The sequence below is a fragment of the Mus musculus genome, chromosome 7, assembly GCF_000001635.26.
Source record: "Mus musculus strain C57BL/6J chromosome 7, GRCm38.p6 C57BL/6J".
Taxonomy (NCBI): domain Eukaryota; kingdom Metazoa; phylum Chordata; class Mammalia; order Rodentia; family Muridae; genus Mus; species Mus musculus.
The window spans coordinates 25,743,561-25,760,652 of NC_000073.6; the positions used below are offsets into that span (position 1 = coordinate 25,743,561).

A 17,092-nucleotide genomic window follows, 5' to 3' on the forward strand; every position below is an offset into this window, starting at 1 on the left:
GGAAGAATCAATAAGGAACCAGGTACATTATGGTACAATCAGGCCACCACAAAACAAATTAAAAGGAAGAGGCAAGACTAAGGTAAGAGTATGGAAAAATGTTGAAGCACCACAGAAATTAACAGAAGCAGCAAGTAACAAAAGTGGGGAATGAAAGCATCCTTAATACCTGTGTTGCCGTGCTCTCCCCAAAATTTCCTTTAAATGGAAAAGATAGGAATACAGCACAGGACACTGTCTGCTTTTTAATTCCATGTGGGATCTAATTACATCATGATGGCTACCTGTTATCTATATCTACTAGAACTGGTTTGTAGCCTTAGGAAGATACCACATTCTACTGACTTTTAGTCACTTTTCATATATCTATTATCTATGAAATAACAAGGCCATACAATTTGACGTATTTCTTTTTTCTTTTGGTTTTTCAAGACAGGGTTTCCCTGTGTAGCCCTGGCTGTCCTGGAACTCACTTTGTAGACCAGGCTGACCTTGAACTCAGAAATTGGCCTGCCTCTGCCTCCCAAGTGCTGAGATTAAAGGCGTGCGCCACCACGCCCGGCTGACAGCATTTCTTTAACTGGTACTTTAACTACTTTGTCCTCAGTTGATGGTGCCAGTCAGTAAAATGAACCTGTGCCCACTGCACCTTGAGGCTGGGGTGTCAGAATATTTATTTCATGTTAACACTGTGGATTAATGGTGATAATCCCCATGAAACGCTCAGCACTGGCTGTGTGTGAAGGACTCTATAGATACTATCATAAATAAGTTTGGATATACAAAGAACACACAAGCATTTTTATCCCTAATGCTGGGGACTTACTTCCTTAAACATGCACTTCCCCCAAGCACTATACCCCCAGCCCAAAACTGTTTAACATATATGTGACCTTGGGGAGGAGGGGCTCACAGAAAGGACACACTAGCAACTTCTGTCTTTTAATTCTACACCCTGCAAACTGAATTCTTGCTTCACACAAACATGCACTGTTTTCATACCCTGACATGGAACTCTATCTGGTAATGGGCAATATGGGCAGCTCTTCACCCAGCTTCCTTCCAGCTTTCCTTTAAAGCAGTGGTAGCTGAGCTCACTCTTTTTTTGAGCTACACTTACATAGTTATGCATAGCTGTATGCTTGTCAAGAGAACAACTTTCAGGAATTGATCCTCTCTTTCCACCATGTGGCTAAGAAGACTGAATGCAGGTTGTCAGCTGTGGCTGCAAATGCCCTGACTTGCTAAGCCATCTCCCTAGAGTCTGTTCTTTGAGACAACCCCTTTGCCCATTTCACAAACATCACTGTTAGGCTCTGTACTACCTGCCGCAAATCTCACCACAGAAAAGAATTGTCCTACTTTTCTGAGACAGACCATGACAGTTCATCATACTTTTGTCTGCTTGAACATCGTCTAAGTTCAAACCAATCACTTGCAGTCACAGCTTTGATCAAGGTGGCTGGCTGGTGACAGGCTACTACAAAGGATAGACTTGATTTCTGTCTTTCGTGCCTATCTCTCCCACTCACCTTCATTTCAAAACACACACGCCCTCTTCTGACCCCATAGCTGGCACGGGCTCCTGACCACAGGTATGCAAAGCCCTCAATCGTCAATGGATAGCCACTACTCCGGTCTCGGGCCACTTTGAAGTGCAGGTCACAGTTATCTGTGAAGAAAAAAAAAAAAAAAAAAAAACCCAGACAATTGGCTGATGTGTGGGGTTTAAGGATAAGCTTCAGAAATCCCTTAGAAACTGTAGTAAATACCTTTGAAGGTAATGTGTCACAACCTAGCTAGAGGTTTAATAGCCTTCAAACTGAGATTTCAGGATACTGAGTACCCTAGCACCCTCAGTGCTGACTGCTTAAGAGCAGATTTCTGTTCCCAGCTCTGGTATGAATATCTGACCTGACCCACACCTGGCATTCAGAAAGTGCCAGCCACAACTTTAGGGAATCCTTTCTTGACCATCCTGCCCACAAGGTGCTCTCATTTCTTGGCAGGCTGAAATTCACTGTCAATACATTAGCATTTAGTGTTGGCTTGTGGACCACTGCTACCCAACACTTTCAGAAATGGTTAGCTGTCTTAGTAGTTTTTGAGAGAAGAGAAATTGTCTGTCTTCATCTCTCACCAAAACACACAGCCAGCAATCTATAAACATGAGCTACCTAAAGAAACATTTGATGTGTTAATAAAATACACTGTTCTTAAGAGCCAAAGTAGACTTCTGGGTATATGTGAAAACAGACTCAATAGCTCTACCGTAGACTGACTTCAGTAGTCGAGGACCTCCATAATTATCCCTGGGTGGTTAGATGTACAGTCAAGGCAAAGACACTCATGTGCTGGAGGACAGATAACAGGCCAGTGTCTCAAAGGACAAAGTGGCATAGGTTTCACTAGGAACGTGAGCAGCTAATGGAAATTGGCGAGCTGGATGTCAAAGAGTTAAGTTTCTCCAGCAGCACTCAGATTCCCCTGACTAGAGACAAGCCCCCTGTGCACAGCGCAGCACAGGTTTTCATATTTCTTTTGCAACCTTGTCTTGGGAGTCGTGCTGGACATCTGGAGGTAGGGAGGCAGCATTACTTTCCTTTGTAAAGAAGCAAGGAGAAGCAGAACGGCTTGCCTAGGGCCCCACAGCTAACACAGGAGTAGGCCTGTCTCCACACCAGTGCCCTGGCTCTGGAGCATTGCTGGGCTCGCTCTAGATAGTGCTAGGAAGGGATGACAGAGGTCAGAAGAAGGCAGACTCAGAGGGGTCCTTTCAGCACTCACATGTGTCAATGGCCACAAGTGTATCATCAAAGTCATCTTCATCCTCTTCAGCAGGAGGCTGAGGAGAGCGGCCCCTGGGTTGGAAAGAGGGGTCAGTCATGTAACAGATGGAGGAGTGCAAATGAATAAAGTTTCTGCGGAGATTTACAACTGACTCCCAACAGCTTTCTGGAGCACCATTTCTTCCCAGGGTTACCAAATCCTTGCCGAGGGCAGTGAGCATTAGCTCTCAGCATATAAAAAGGACAAAGGGACTACTCTGTTAAAGAAGGGCAATAGAATCATTCAAGGAGCCTTTTCAGGCTTTCCTTTCTCACAGCCTAAGACTCTCTGCACTCTGTGAACTGCTGCCCTCACTGAGTGAGTGCTCAGGGGAGGCCACAGAACTCAAGTTGGAACATTAACGGCAAGGGTCTGGACAAACTGCAGTAACCGAAATGTACCCATGTATTAGGCTTCTTAAAATCCTCTATCTGAAAGGATATGAAATGACCCACTTTTTCAGCCTCTTGCTCTCTTTTAAAGTGTCCTTAATTATGAACAAGGTATCTTTCTACAGCACTTTAAAAAAAAAAAGAAAAGACAAGAATTTTGTTAACTCATTGATTTCTGCTATACAGGAGTAACAGACAAAGGTTGAGCCCAACACCTGGCACTCAGCTTGGATGTTGCTGACACTCTTTACAGCACGTGACCCTTTAGGGAAGTCCCCTTCTAGCCCTACTGGTCCAGGATTTGTTTGTTTGTTTTTAAAGACAGGGCTTCTCAACCTAACCTTGGCTGGCTTGAAGACACAGAGATTTGCCTCCTGAGTGCGGAAGTTAAAGTCATCTGAAGTGTATCCTAGCAAACTTTCCCTGACAGTTCCAAACGGGAGCTCTTATCTCTCCTCTGCTTGCCACCAGCAAGCAGCTCCTGGCCTCTGCTTTGCTGTGTGGGAGGAGGAACAAGTCCATCTGACGTAGGTTCCTTGTCCTAATCTTAGTTACTGTCTCATGAGAGCCACATTCTTTCTTTTCTTCTGCCATGGTAGAGGTAGAACCCAGAACCTAAAATGTGCAAGGGCTCCACTGAGTTATACCCAGGCCCCTAGTCCTTTTCTTACATAGATTATTTAGAGATAGACTCCACCAGGTAGGAAATTAAATATGCTACGTGAATGAATCACAGGACTACTTATTCCTAGACTCCATGAGTGGAAAAGGTTGTGGACAGGAGCCAAAGGTGGGAAGTAGGAAGGAGTAGGGTAGGGCCTAGAGGGAAAGGAAGGGGAGGGCTTGTCCTAAGGAGAATGGCCAGAGAAGCGGCAATTCCTAGTGAGCTCCCAAAACTTCGATCTTGCTCACTCTATGAACTTGTGATTTACTTGTGGTAAGAGTCTACCCCAACCCTACACCAGAAAGCAGAAGGCAAGCCCACTGTGCACTGTGCTTCAGTATCCTCAGGATTCAGTACCAGGGAAGGCATCTCATGAATGCTGACTGGATGAGGAGTGACTGGGCAGGAGGGGCTGTTCTGGGGAAGGTCAGGAAGTAGCATTCAAATTAAGGGACACAGACTGGCCAAAGAATCAGGCACTAGCCAGGAGTAAGGCTGAAGCAAGAGTATTTTTATGAGTTTAAGGCTAGCCTGGTAGACATAGCAAGTTTCAGGCCAATTAGAATTACATAGTGAAGACCTTGTCTTAAAGGAAAAACAAGAAACAAAAAACCCAATCCATCAGAACAGACACTGCATAGCCCAGAAGCAGTAAGGAAAGGGCTAAAGATGTAGACTGGCATCTTAAAAGTAAAATCTAAGTCTGGCATTTGCTCTGCAGATAATAAGCAGGGAGGAACGGGAGGAAGGATCAAAGCTTGAGAGTTCAATCTGGCAGCCAGTAAGGAAGGAACACCAGGGAAGAGAGCCCACTACTCCACCCCACTCACTGAGCTCTTACTTATGAGAACAAGTGGCTGTTGTCACATGTACCCACCTTCGATCCTCTCGGTGCTCGAAGTACCCACGGCCTCGATTCTCTTCAAAGGGCCTCTTTCGATTCTGGAATTGTGGTCTGTCTGTCTTGAGCTGTGAGGCTTCAGGGGGGAGGAAGCTGGGTGGGGCTTCTTGCTTCATTTCTGTCTTCAATTCTATTGTCAGACGAATCAGGATGGTCAAGGCACTGGGGAGCCCTTGGGTTCTTACTTCTCCTACCCCTTTACTCCTTTTGATGCAGGCAGGCTTGGGACTACACTGAAGGGTTGAGCTCTAAGAGGCCTATGAGTGAGCCAAGGAGGCCAGAATAATATGAGGCTGTGTGGGTGACAAGTTTGCTGGCCAGGTAACACCCTTCCTTCAGATGGGGCCCTTCAAAATACAGATCCCTCAAATGACCCAAAGGTGCAACAACAGTTTTTGGCTAAGGTTCTGAAGGCTCAGGAATGCTGACAGTAACCTTGGCCTACACCGAGAGGGAGTGAGCCCCAAGAGACTATAAAGATCCTGTAAACTCTGAGAAGCAAGAGTTAAAGTGCCTCCCACCCCGACCTCTATTACCAGAGAATCTGTACACCTCATTCTTACTGAGCTTCTCTCTGACAAAGGGAGGGAAGAAGTGAAGTCAGAAGAGTACTGAGTACAGCAAACTCTTCTGGCTCCAGTCACTTTCTAGAAAGCCCAATCGGCCAAGTGGGAAGGGTTCTTGCAGCCTGCTTCACCACACCATATTGAACAAGATGCTATGGTGGGTAACATCTGGGACCTGAGAAAGCCCCAGACAGACAGATCCGTGAATAGATGACCAAGAAAGAACAAGTTATGGACTCATGCTGCCCTACTTTCTGAAAGGGTGCTAAGTGGGCACCGAGATCTCCACCTACTGCTAATGCGACTCACTCATATCTGCTCATCCCAGGGCTTGCTTCAAGTTACTCCCTAGCTTTGGCACATGGAGCCAATCCCTGAGTCAATTCTCCTGGTTTTCCAGGGCAGAGACTGGGTTCAGTTATTTTGATGGCTGCCTTCATGGCTTACACACAGGCCAGACTCGGAAGAAGCCACTGGTGCTGGGTACCAACACAGAAAACCACAACAATGACCAGCCAACTGACCTCACAAGACAGAGTCTGACACAAATCTAAAGTTTCCCAAGCCTCCCCTCTACACACACACACACACACACACACACACACTCCCAACCCAGCAGGGGATTTTACTCTGTGGATGAAGCAGAATGGCATTACATAGGATCAACTAGATTCACGAGCAGAGGCATCGGAGCTGGGAATGGTGATGCACATGAGTAACCTAGGCATCTGAGAGACTCAAGCAGGAGTATCTCAAGATCTAGAACAGCTGGGGTCTAGAGTGAGACCCTGTTTCAAAAGAAATCAACTTCTTTTTAAAACTACCGCCATACCAGGAATGGAGCACTAACAGTTATGGCTCAGCCATTTTCAACAGTAGGACTTTTCCCCTAAATGATCAGATTTACATGCAAAAAGTGAAGCTCATGCATCAACAACATTGCTCTTAGCCAGTTTCTTGAGTTTTTAGCCTCAGTTTTGCCACCAGACAAGTCACCCCCTCACATAAGAAGAGGAGAAGCTGTATGTTTCCCTGCTTATAGAAAACGCGGTCTCTCTGGGCAGTGGTGGCGCAGGTCTCTAATCCCAGCACTTGGGAAGCTGAGGCAGGTGGATTTCTGAGTTCGAGGCCAGCCTGGTCTACAGAGTGAGTTTCAGGACAGCCAGGGCTACACAGAGAAACCCTGTCTCGAAAAAACAAAACAACCCCCCCCCCCAAAAAAAACCTATGCTGTTCTGCAATAATATAGGAACATTTAAAAGATCCTGAGTTTAAATATACAGTATGAGGTTTGTTTCAATCTCACACTTGTCTAAACTTTTTTTTTTCCATTTTTAATTAGGTATTTAGCTCATTTACATTTCCAATGCTATACCAAAAGTCCCCCTTGTCTAAACTTTTAATGAACAATAAATCCCTAATAGGCAGTGTAACTATGCTGCATTTTCCAGCTGTGTCTGGCTATGGAACCCCTTTCCAATGAGTGTTTACTGGAGCACTATTCTTCAGAACAGAGGGAGCACCACACTGAATTCAGAAAGCTCTTTTTCACTCCCACACTGTAAGACTCTAAGGCTAAAGCCTTAGCACCCAGGTCTAAACTCTCCAGGGTGCTAGCACTAACACCTAGAAGGGTAAGTGAAATCCAGACTGTGTTACTGTCTTCAAAACCAAACAGAACTGGGAGGGAAATGGAGGCAGAAGGACCAGGAATACAAAGCCAGTACCAGCTCCTTTTTGAGTTTAAGGCTAACTTGAACAACCTAGTAAGGATGCTATCTCAAAAATAAAACAAAACAAAAATAAAAACCTGAACTACAAACAGAATAAAACCTAAATCTCAACCTAAACAAACAAACCAACCTTGCCAGAAGGACAAAGGCCAGAAAAACTACCCAAGAGCGAGATGCAAGGTCTTACTTAGAAGAGAGCAAGCGTGGGAGCCTTCCTACCTGGGTGATATACTTGCTGCTGTGGCTCCATGTCTAGTGGTCTCCTATCATAGCTTGACTCATTTTCTTGCTTGATGACTGGTGTCTCGTAGAATTGGTTCTGTCTGGTAATATTGTCCATGACATCTTAAGATTTTAAAAAAGAAAAAAAAATCAGTTAGATGAATGCATTTGAAAGTACTTTTGTAACCAAGACATCGGCCTTCACTCAGATTGTCGGAAGTCCACCTTCAAATGGTAACCTATTTAGGTAGTAGGTGTCCCCAGCTTCCTAAGGCTATGTCCTCTGTGTCTCAAAAGTCTGCAAACAGATCCACAACTGAATACACTAAACTGACTGAGGAAGAAGTTCTACAGTTTAAAAGAGATAGTAGAGTCAAAGAAGTAAGTCTGGCTTGATTTCTGAGCAGTACATCCTTAGAGTAGCTTCTACTCTGGAGCTTAAACTTAAAGAAATGGAAGCTACTCTAAGGACGTACCAGGCACGTCACTGAGCTGTTAACACTAGTCTCTACTTTAAAGTATATTGCTTAGAGTTGACTTCAGGGCCCAGTCTTCAAAACCAGCTCTCTGAACAGTCCCATTCGTCTGTGACTTAAAACACTCCTGCCTGCCCCTGCTTTTTGATGTAGATTAAGTCTAGGGCCTCATGCATGCATCACTAGCACAGGCAACGCAGTATACAAAACCTCAGGATCATAATGGTGTCCAGGATTACTAAGAATAGGTCCCCAAATAGCTGGAGCTAGAACTGGTTAGGAAAAGTGTTCTATCAGATCAGGAAGTGATGAAGAGGGTTAACAGCAATAGTAACTACTTATGGAATGCATGTCATATACACATCAGACCTTGGGATGCACGTGAGTATTAACTTGCCCCACTAAAGCATCCAGTTTAGGAAGACAGACACTTACACTGTAAAATTATATATCACACTTTATGTGAAGCACCAAGAGATAAGAAAGATCCAGTAAGGAGCAGATAAGCCTCAACTCAAAGGATACATAGTCAAAGGCTCAGTGATGAGATCAGAGAATATTCCTGGGGAAGAATAATGTCTCATGTGAAAAGCCTAGAAGCAGAATTACAGTGGAAACAAAGAGAGAACGTTATGAACTTAGGACGGAGAGTATGTAGCTCTGCCCCTGGGGTAAGCATGCTGATGGGTACCTCCAGAGCCCTGCTAGAAGCTGTGCCAGAAGCAGCGAGGCAGAACCACAAGGAAAGAGACTATTGTGCCACTTGTTAACTGGATTCTTTCTCAGAGGACAAATACATCTGGGCACAAACCAGGTGCAGCCCAAAGGGAGGAAAGCAAGAAGTCATGTGGCTTGCTGTATATAGTATCTGTTTACCAAGAATGAAGGAAGTACTAGAGAAGGATACCTGAAAGAGGCGCTTAGATGATTTTGTTGGTGTTGGGGTGTGTGTGTGTGTGTGTGTGTGTGTGTGTGTGTGGAATGACGATGTCAAGGGACAGAGGATCTCCTTAACTGCAACACAAGGCCTCTTCACACTATTCTTCCTCCTCCAGTCTCAGGACAATGTCTTCCCCAGAAAACCTATGTTCTTTCACCTACTAGGGGATAGGCTGCCCTAGAGAGGATATGATGCTGGCTGGGGTCCTTTTCTACTCTCTACAACATTCCCCTAAAGACAGGCAACCTTGTATGAAGCCCTTGAAACACACGATCTCATGACTATCAACTCTAGGAGGACAGTCTTACCATTCCCATTTTACAAGGAGACCAGGCTCAGAGGGGCAATGATCTGCTGATTTCAAGAAGTCTACAGTTGGTTCTGAAGCATCCAACTCTCTTTCCCAGGACCCTTTTGCTAGAAGCAAGGTTAAGGGCAGCATCCTCTCGGCTCTTTCACAAGCCTTTCTTGCCAGGGTTTCTCAGCTCTGGATACATTCACAGGCCACTCCTCCCTTCTTAGCAGGGAATTGTCCATGGAAGACTTGCCAGCACAGGGTAATCCCTAACACTCTACATCTAGGGTGGCCCCTCTACAGGATCCAACTTCTTATGAACAATTGAGTAGCAATGCCAATCCCAAGACTCTTTTGAGGACTCATTTTTTCTCTCTTTTTACTGTTTAGTCCCAAACTCCACAGTGCCTTCTCAGAAAAACACTCTAAGTCTTGGACACCACTGTGTCTGGTTCCAAATTCCCTCTCATACCAGGGTCTCCTTTACTCAAAGGACTGCTCTTTGATGCCAATCCTAACTAGAGACACTTTGGGCAGATCAAGTTCCCCCATATTCCCTGAGCACCCCATCTCCCTGAGCATACAAGTAACTATTTCTGGGGACTCAGGAGCCCTCTCTTGGAAAGGAATACTCCCTCTGCTTCATCATGAGGCCCCCAGCCAAAGCAACAGGTTTTCTTTCTTTTTCATACCCTCCACACTTCCCTCCCCCACACCTGCTAGACTAGCCACATGATCCCTGGCACACACAAGGGTCCCACCAGAGTTACCAACTCATTCCCCACAACTCCTGTTTCAAAAACTACCCATAGTTAAGAATGCAAGGCCACTCAGCAGAAACCACAGAGTACTAACCTGAGTCCTTCCAATTCTAGGCCCTCTAGTTTCTTTGTCCATGAGAAGATTCTGTCCTTTCTTGTCACCATTTAGATCCCAAATCTCCTCTGGAAGCCAACTAGATAGCCTAGACCTCCCAGTACCAAACATACAAGTTGTACCTGCCCTCAAGGTTGACCCTGTAACCTCGAGGAAATGTAGGAGTTGGGGATAGGGGTTTCCAAATCTGCTGGTCTTTCATTACCTCCTAAAAGGCCACCTGGCACACACTGGAGAGTTCAGTCCATGTTTTGGGAGACTCTTCCCAGCCTTGGACACCCGTAGGTCCAAAGTGCCAGTCCACCCCCAGCACTAAGCAGATCTTATCCCATCCGTGAAGAAAATCAAAGATCTTCTACCCTTAAAATTCTCCCTGACCTGCACCCTAGGCCATTCTTCCGCTACCTGAAAATCCAGCTTTTGAGACTCAGCCCAAACGGTGGACTAGCATGGCTACCCCAAGCTGTCAGCTCACCGCTCGGCTAGAATCTCTCATTTTCCAAGACGCCGCCCCCCGACACCCCTTTCCCTAAAACGTCTAGTTCTTCCGACTTTTTCCAACTCAAAGCCACAAAACAGAACCCCAAAGCAGTTTCCAGTCTCCGAATCCCAGGATATAAAATCCTCCCCGCCCGCCCGCTAGGACCCTGGTCGCCTTAAAATAAAATCCATCCCCCTCCACACGGTTTTCCTTGCACCGAAGGCCAGGATCCGCCCTCAGGCTGCCCCGAGGCCCTGGCCGCAGATCCTTTACAACGGCAGGTGGCAGGATCCCTGGCTCCTCAGACCATCTCCTGGATCTCTGTGGAGTCGAGCTCCCGCGTCCCACAGCCCGTCCTCGGCCCGGACTCCAGGCTCCCCGGTCCCCCGCCCCGCGCACTCTCACAATGTCCGTCCGGCCCCGAGTAGCCGCCGGGCTCCGGGTGCGGCTGCAGCCCGGGCGGCGGTGGCTGCGCGGTCCCCTCCAGCTCGGAGCCCCCCTCGGTCTCGACCTCCTCGTTGTTGTGCCCAGGTAACCCCGGATCGTCGTCAGCCTCGAGCTCCCGTTCGTCTTCGGGCTCCTCGGCCTCTAGCGCCGCCAGCAGCCGCTCAGCAAGCTCGGCCTTCAGGCCGCGAGTGTCCAGGCCGCGGCGCTGCAGCTCCTCGCGAAGTTCGTTCACCTTCAGGCGACGCACATCCATGGCCCGGGCCCCCGGGGCGGCCCCCGAGCCTGGCCCGGCCTCCCAGGGCTCTGTCCCCCCTAAACCTTGCCTGTCAGGAGGCGAAGGGGGAAAAGGGGGGGCCACTCCAATGGCGGCGGCGGCTCAAGATGGCCGCCGCCGCCTCCTCCCCCTTGCCCGGACCGTACGATGTAAAACGAGTCTCAATTGGTCAGCGCATGGGGCAACGGGCGCGGGCCCGGGAACCAAGCCAATCACAGTGTGGCTTTCAAAAGAACGGTACTAGAGGGCTCAGGAGCTGCCTAAGAGGAAGCGTTAGCCTACGTTGAAGTCGCGGCCAGAGTGGAGGGCGGGAAAAGGCGAGAGGCGGAGCAAGCGCTGATTGGGTAGCGCTCGCGCGCCCGCTGCGGTACAGTCAAATGAAGGAAAGGGAGTAACGACTTGGAGCCATTAGCAGCCAGATCTCAGAACAACCGCCCAGTCTCTCCGCGCCGTGCTTCCCTCAGACTCTCTGTAAAACACATTCTAACTGGTCTTCATCTCACGCCCCCTCGCGGAGGCCAAGCGGGTAAAACCACCACAACCAATCAAATGCGGCGGGAAGAGGCCGGCCAACCCTCGTCTTTCCTGTTGCCTTTCGGGAACCGGAAGGAGATTAATTCACCGAGGCCCCGCCCCTTGCCGTTAGGGCGGTTTCAAAACAACCTGTTCGCCAATCGCAGTTACTGTTATATTTCACCACTGCCAGAGCTTGAGCGCTTTAGAAAAAGCGAACTAGATTGGCCATTCTTGAGAGGCTTGCCTCTCAAAGTTCTCCGTACAGCAGGGTATAATACGGAATGAAAATCAAGTGGATCTGTTACTCATCGTTTGTTAGAAACCCAGTTGCCTTTATGAGAAACAACAACAACAAAATTGGTCCTGGAGAGCGCTGAAGGGTTGAAAGCAGGGGCTAGGCTAACAACGGGAGAAAAGTTGTGTGGTAAATCGCACCCCTCCCTTTGATGCACAACCTCCCAGGGCGCTTTCTCTATGGTTGCTAGACAAGCCACTCTGCACGCAACCATAGAGCCTTCCCGCTCTGGGCATAGCTGCAGAAGTTCGCGGCTTTCCATCTCGAATCCATTAAACCGTTGTTGCTCAACCTCAATCTTGCTGTGTCTACTCTGACCAATTCGCACACGAGAATCCGTAATTACGACAGGTTGTGTTAATCCATACACCTGTCGCCCTTTGCTCAGAAGACAAAAACTTAGTGAAATAACACCGAGACGCACAACGCAAATGTGCACCGACATCTATAGCCTTAACTCCCAACAAAAGCCACAAACACTCTCTATTAGACACACGCAAACATCCCACAATAAATGAATAGGCGTGACAGGCCAAAAGCATCAATTCAGGATAAGACTTCAAACGGCAGTGTAGGTGTGGCACAAGCATGCAGCATCGTGCGACAAAGCTCAGCTAAGACAGTTCACGCTACAAGCTCACACCACAGCAACCTAGACACACAGCACCCACTCAGCAGCGGGACAGACACTCACGTGGGCCCGAGGTTCCAGTCCAGACACCCCGCCCCTCGCCCACGTCGGACTTCCTCTCTCCTCCCAGCTGACCACAATGATTTGTTTTTTGAAAGAAAAAAAAAAAAAAAAAACTTTGTGGCCCGGATTGAACTGTACCCAGTTCTCAGGAACCACCACCGGGGGGCGACCGGGCGCCGCATAGGGTTCTTGAAATGGTAGTAGTCACAGACTAGGAAAAAGTGAAGACTCGGATCTTTGTCCATCTGTGGTTCGAGGTGTTCTGGTCCATCTTTCCTCAACAATCTGAATGTTTGCCTATGTGAGAATCTTTTGTACTAGTCTGGGCATGTTAGTTTATTTTCTTCTTTATTAAGACAGTCTCATGTAGCCCAGGCTGGCCTGCATCTCTCTGTGAAATCAAGGTCAACCTTGAAGTCTTGATCTTTCTGCTTATACCTCTCAAGCGCCGGGATTATGTGCACCATGTTGGATTCTTGAGTGTGTGTAATGCTTGTTCTGTGTCTGTTACTAAAGGTTCTTCCTATTGCTGGTGAGTACCTGCCTGCTGATGTTTGCAGATTTACAAGTGTGGGTTTATATGTTTCTGTTACTGTGAGTGCATAACTGGGCCTTTGCATTTGTGGCTAGGTTTGCCTGAGCATGTGCACTAATTCACATGTCTGTTACTTTGGAATGTTTGTGTAAGACCCTGTCGGGGATCGCTCTCTCCCTCCATCCCTCTCTCTCTCTCTCTGTCTGGCTCGCTCTCTCTGTCTGGCTCTCTCTCTCTGTCTCTCTCTCTCTCTCTCTCTCTCTCTCTCTGACAGAGAGGGAGTATTCCTCAGGGCTTTCTGAGAGTCTGACTTTCCTTGGTTGTATATATTTGTCTATGTGCATGGTTCATGTCTACTCTCACTAATGAAAACATTCCCATGTGTCCCTCAAACTCTTCTTATTCTTTTTATTGAGGTCAGGGTCCCTCTAGGTAAGCCACGATGGCCTGCAACTAACTTTCCATCCTCTTGCCGCTCAGGTGTTGGGATTACAGGAGCCTTTCTTCTCACAGTGGGGAAACCGAATCTCTAGGGAGAGGGGACGTAGCACAGTTGAATGGACACAAGAGACAGAATAGTGACTGACAAAAGTTTTATGTGATCTGAGCCTCTCTGGAGGCACCAGAGTCCACACTTCAGAACAGGCATAGGGGACTGGCTCAAGGGGCAACATGGCCCCAAATGAGGGGAGATGACCCATCCCTTGGAGGAAAGCAGGCATTCCCAGTGCATCGCACAGGCTTAAGGTGGGGTGTACCCCACACAAGGAGAGGAGGAGCATAGGTGCTTAAGGAGGGAAAGGACTTAGGATGGCTACAAGCGCCCACCCTTGGAGTCGTACCTAATACTCTAGACTGTGGACCTTTAGAATCTCAGACACTCAAAACATTGGCTCCATAGTGCTTAGAGATTTAAGATCTTTAGACATATGTATTCTTGGGCATTTAATTATGTGCTAGAAAGGCAAAAAGCAGCATAGAACCTAGAGGTGTCCAGCATTAGAAGTGGTTAGAACTTTGGTGTCTCATTAGTCCTCGTTAACTGGAGCCTCTTGTGACTTAGATGCTGAGGACCCACAGCATCCTACAGGGCCTGAGACGAAGATCAGGCCAACATTAGAGTTTTAGAGTTTAATAATCTGGAATCCTGGGAGCAGATGACGTGGAAGCTTAGGAATCTAGAACCTTGGACTAAACTTTAGATTATCACCACATCATAGCTTAGAAACTCCATCTGGAGACTCTTAAAGCTTTGGAATTTCAGAGTCTAGAATCATATTTCCTTGAGATACAGGATTTTTATATAAAAGAATCTATGGTCATAAGGCTTCAGAATCTGTAGTTGACCATCACTGGGGTCTTAGAAATTAAAAAAAATAAAAGTTTGAAACATTATGATCTGGAGTATTCCAACATGAGCCCTAAACTGTTAAACTGGAGAAGCAGTATGCCTTAGAACCTTCATGCCTAGAATCTTTAGAATTTAAAAATCTACAATCTTCCACTGACAGGACCCCTGGCTCCAGAAAAATAAAGTCTAGAAGCCTTAGGTCCTGGAATCTCAGAGTCGTGCAACCTAAAACCATGGGAGCATTGCCACGAATTATAGAGCCAGAAAAATCTAGAGCCATAGAATCTCAGAGCCTTCGAGCAGTGGGCCTGTCTATAGCAACAGCGCTGCAGACCTAGAAACAAGCATCTCGGTCCAAAGACTCATCATCTTTGAGAACTTTGAACTCTAAACTCAAACCTTAAAATCTAGAACGCTGGGATGGAAGATGTGAGACGATCCCTTGAAACTGTTATGGATAGGGTGCATAAGGCATGGACTGCATCTGAGAAGGGAGGGAAGGCCATTCTGCATCTGGGGAGAAGGCCTGGAGTGACGGAGTGGGGGGGTGAGCTTTCCCCCAGTGGCAGTGCCTAGCTTGGGTCCTGAGAGGATGTCCCAGGTGGAAGATTGTCTCAGGCTCCGTCCTCCTGCCCTGGAGGTGCTGGGCAGCCTCTGTCAGCAGACAGAGTGGGTCCTGGGGCTGTAGAAGGACAAAGGACATAGCGTCCAGCTGAGTGGACGTCAGCTGCAGTGAGACAGCTACAGGAATCCTTAGGATCAGGTTGGGTTGGGGGGTCAGCTCCTCCAGCAGCCCCACGGGGTTCAAGGTGGCTTCCGCCCTCATCCATGTTGACATAGAGGATTTCATCTGGCTCCTGAGCAGGGGGCAGAGCCTTCAGTGTGTTCTCCAAGTCTTCCCGGAGCTCCGCAAAACTTGGCCGGTCTCGAGGGTTCAGTTCCCAGCACCGAGACATCAGGGCATACCTAATGAGGGAGAGCAAAGGGGGCAGACTGAGCAGGGGCTCAGAGGGTAGCATGCTAGAAGTTAAGGGGAGGATTTAGGGCATTCGGGTGAGAATGAGAACCTGGGAGCTAGAGAGAGCCTCAGCAACTTAGGGATGCCTACAGAGATTTGAGAATTGCAAAGTTTCTGAGGTGGGCCAGAAGCTCAGGAACTAGGAAGGATCATAGAAAACCTCTCTGAGTCCTGGGTGGTTTTTAATGGGAGTTTGCTAGGGCAGAGCTTCCCAGTGTGGCCACACAGAACAGACTCTTGTACCAAGGCCTGGCCTTGATGCTGTTTACCAAGCACATTGGGGAGGGGGCGAGGCACACCTATGGAATGAACTAGAAGTCATATGATTTTCCTATGTCCTTGCGTTCTTTGACACGCCACCGTTCAAAAGCTGAGGCTAAGTCCCCTCCTGAGTGTAGGGATTTGCTTCTAGCTTAGCAGAAGACATGGCGCACGTGTGACGTCTAAGACTAGGTCATAAAAGGCAGCGCAGCTACCTCTTGCACATTCTCTCGGATCATCTTGTAAGGAAGCTCAAGTCGCCCCATGAAGAGGTCTCATCTGTTTATTTGTTTATGTCATCATATAGCCCTGGCTGTCCTGGAACTCGCTCTGTAGATGAGCTTGATCTCAAACTCAAGAGATCTGCCTGCCTCTGCCTCTGCCTCTGCCTCTGCCTCTGCCTCTGCCTCTGCCTCTGCCTCTGCCTCTGCCTCTGCCTCTGCCTCCCGGATGCTGGGAATAAAGGTGGGTGCCATCATCCCCAGAATGAGCTTGCCACTTTGAAGTCAGCTTTCCAGCCTCAGCGTTCACATGCATCCCCAGCTGCTGCCTTGATAACCTTGTGACAGACCTGCAGCAGAACCACCCTACTGGGCTACTCTCAGGCTGATCTTCAGGCACCATGAAACAAAGGTTGGGTTTAAATGATTAGATTTTTGGAGTGTAGCAGCTCATACAGCAGCAAATAATATGCCCTCCCCGAAGACTTCAATTTTCTCATTGGCAAGAATGGGGCTAACCACGGTGCCTGTCTACTAACGGTGACTGTGGGATCAAATGAGTCAATACAAGTGGAACACTGTATCACTGCCTTCCAGGAAGTTCAGTAAAAGATTAGCTATTAATCTCATCCTCTTCGGCCCGAGGAGCGCCCAAAGGAAGCGTGGGGGATCTGAATCCCCCCACCTGACCCAAGCAACACCCTCTTCTTAACCTTAAAGTATGGGCTAAAAACCACGCCTTTCTCTACACTCTGTGATGCCGCAAAGGTTTCCTGCTAGCGACTCAGGGATCTAAGTCTGGAGAAGGTCAATGAAGCAGAGTGGGGGTTTCTGCACAGGACCCTGGGTGTTGAGGCACATGGGAGGTAAGGGACCATGGGAGGTAGGGGTCCCAAGGCCAGGGCTACCCAGGAAGGTTGTATGCAGTTGATCATCGCTTAAGAATACCTGGCTGAGGTGGGACGGGGTTGACCCAGCTTGCCTTCCACACAGCCAACAGAGAGGAAAAAGGTTCCTTTAGCAATCTCCCACCCCACTGGCATTCTCAGAGCACTGGTGAGGGGCAAATGGGTTTCTTAATATTCTGAGGGGTTCCATGCACATT

General features: G+C 47.9%; 2 protein-coding genes across 11 annotated transcripts in view; both read right to left on the reverse strand.

Moving 5' to 3' along the window:
• Nucleotides 1-12,708, reverse strand: part of Hnrnpul1 (heterogeneous nuclear ribonucleoprotein U-like 1) — a 35,108-nt gene extending 22,400 nt beyond the window's left edge. For 2 of the 4 annotated variants that reach the window (NM_144922.3, NM_178089.3), the window contains exons 1-5: nt 10,781-11,199; nt 7,305-7,430; nt 4,763-4,916; nt 2,788-2,861; nt 1,533-1,672 (exon numbers count right to left, since the gene is read on the reverse strand). In NM_144922.3, coding sequence (NP_659171.1) covers nt 1,533-1,672; nt 2,788-2,861; nt 4,763-4,916; nt 7,305-7,430; nt 10,781-11,075 — 789 coding nt within the window. In that variant the 5' untranslated portion in view covers nt 11,076-11,199. Of the gene's footprint in view, nt 1-1,532; nt 1,673-2,787; nt 2,862-4,762; nt 4,917-7,304; nt 7,431-10,780; nt 11,200-12,601 lie in introns of those variants that run through there. The other 2 variants (NM_001360789.1, XM_006539856.3) reach the window with 2 other exon arrangements.
• A 231-nt stretch (nt 12,709-12,939) lies between these two features.
• Nucleotides 12,940-17,092, reverse strand: part of Axl (AXL receptor tyrosine kinase) — a 32,425-nt gene continuing 28,272 nt past the window's right edge. For 4 of the 7 annotated variants that reach the window (XM_006539993.3, XM_006539991.4, XM_006539989.4 and 1 more), the window contains one exon: nt 13,713-15,453. In XM_006539993.3, the coding sequence (XP_006540056.1) occupies nt 15,102-15,453 (352 nt within the window). In that variant the 3' untranslated portion in view covers nt 13,713-15,101. Of the gene's footprint in view, nt 15,454-17,092 lie in introns of all 7 variants that reach the window. The other 3 variants (NM_001190975.1, NM_001190974.1, NM_009465.4) reach the window with 1 other exon arrangement.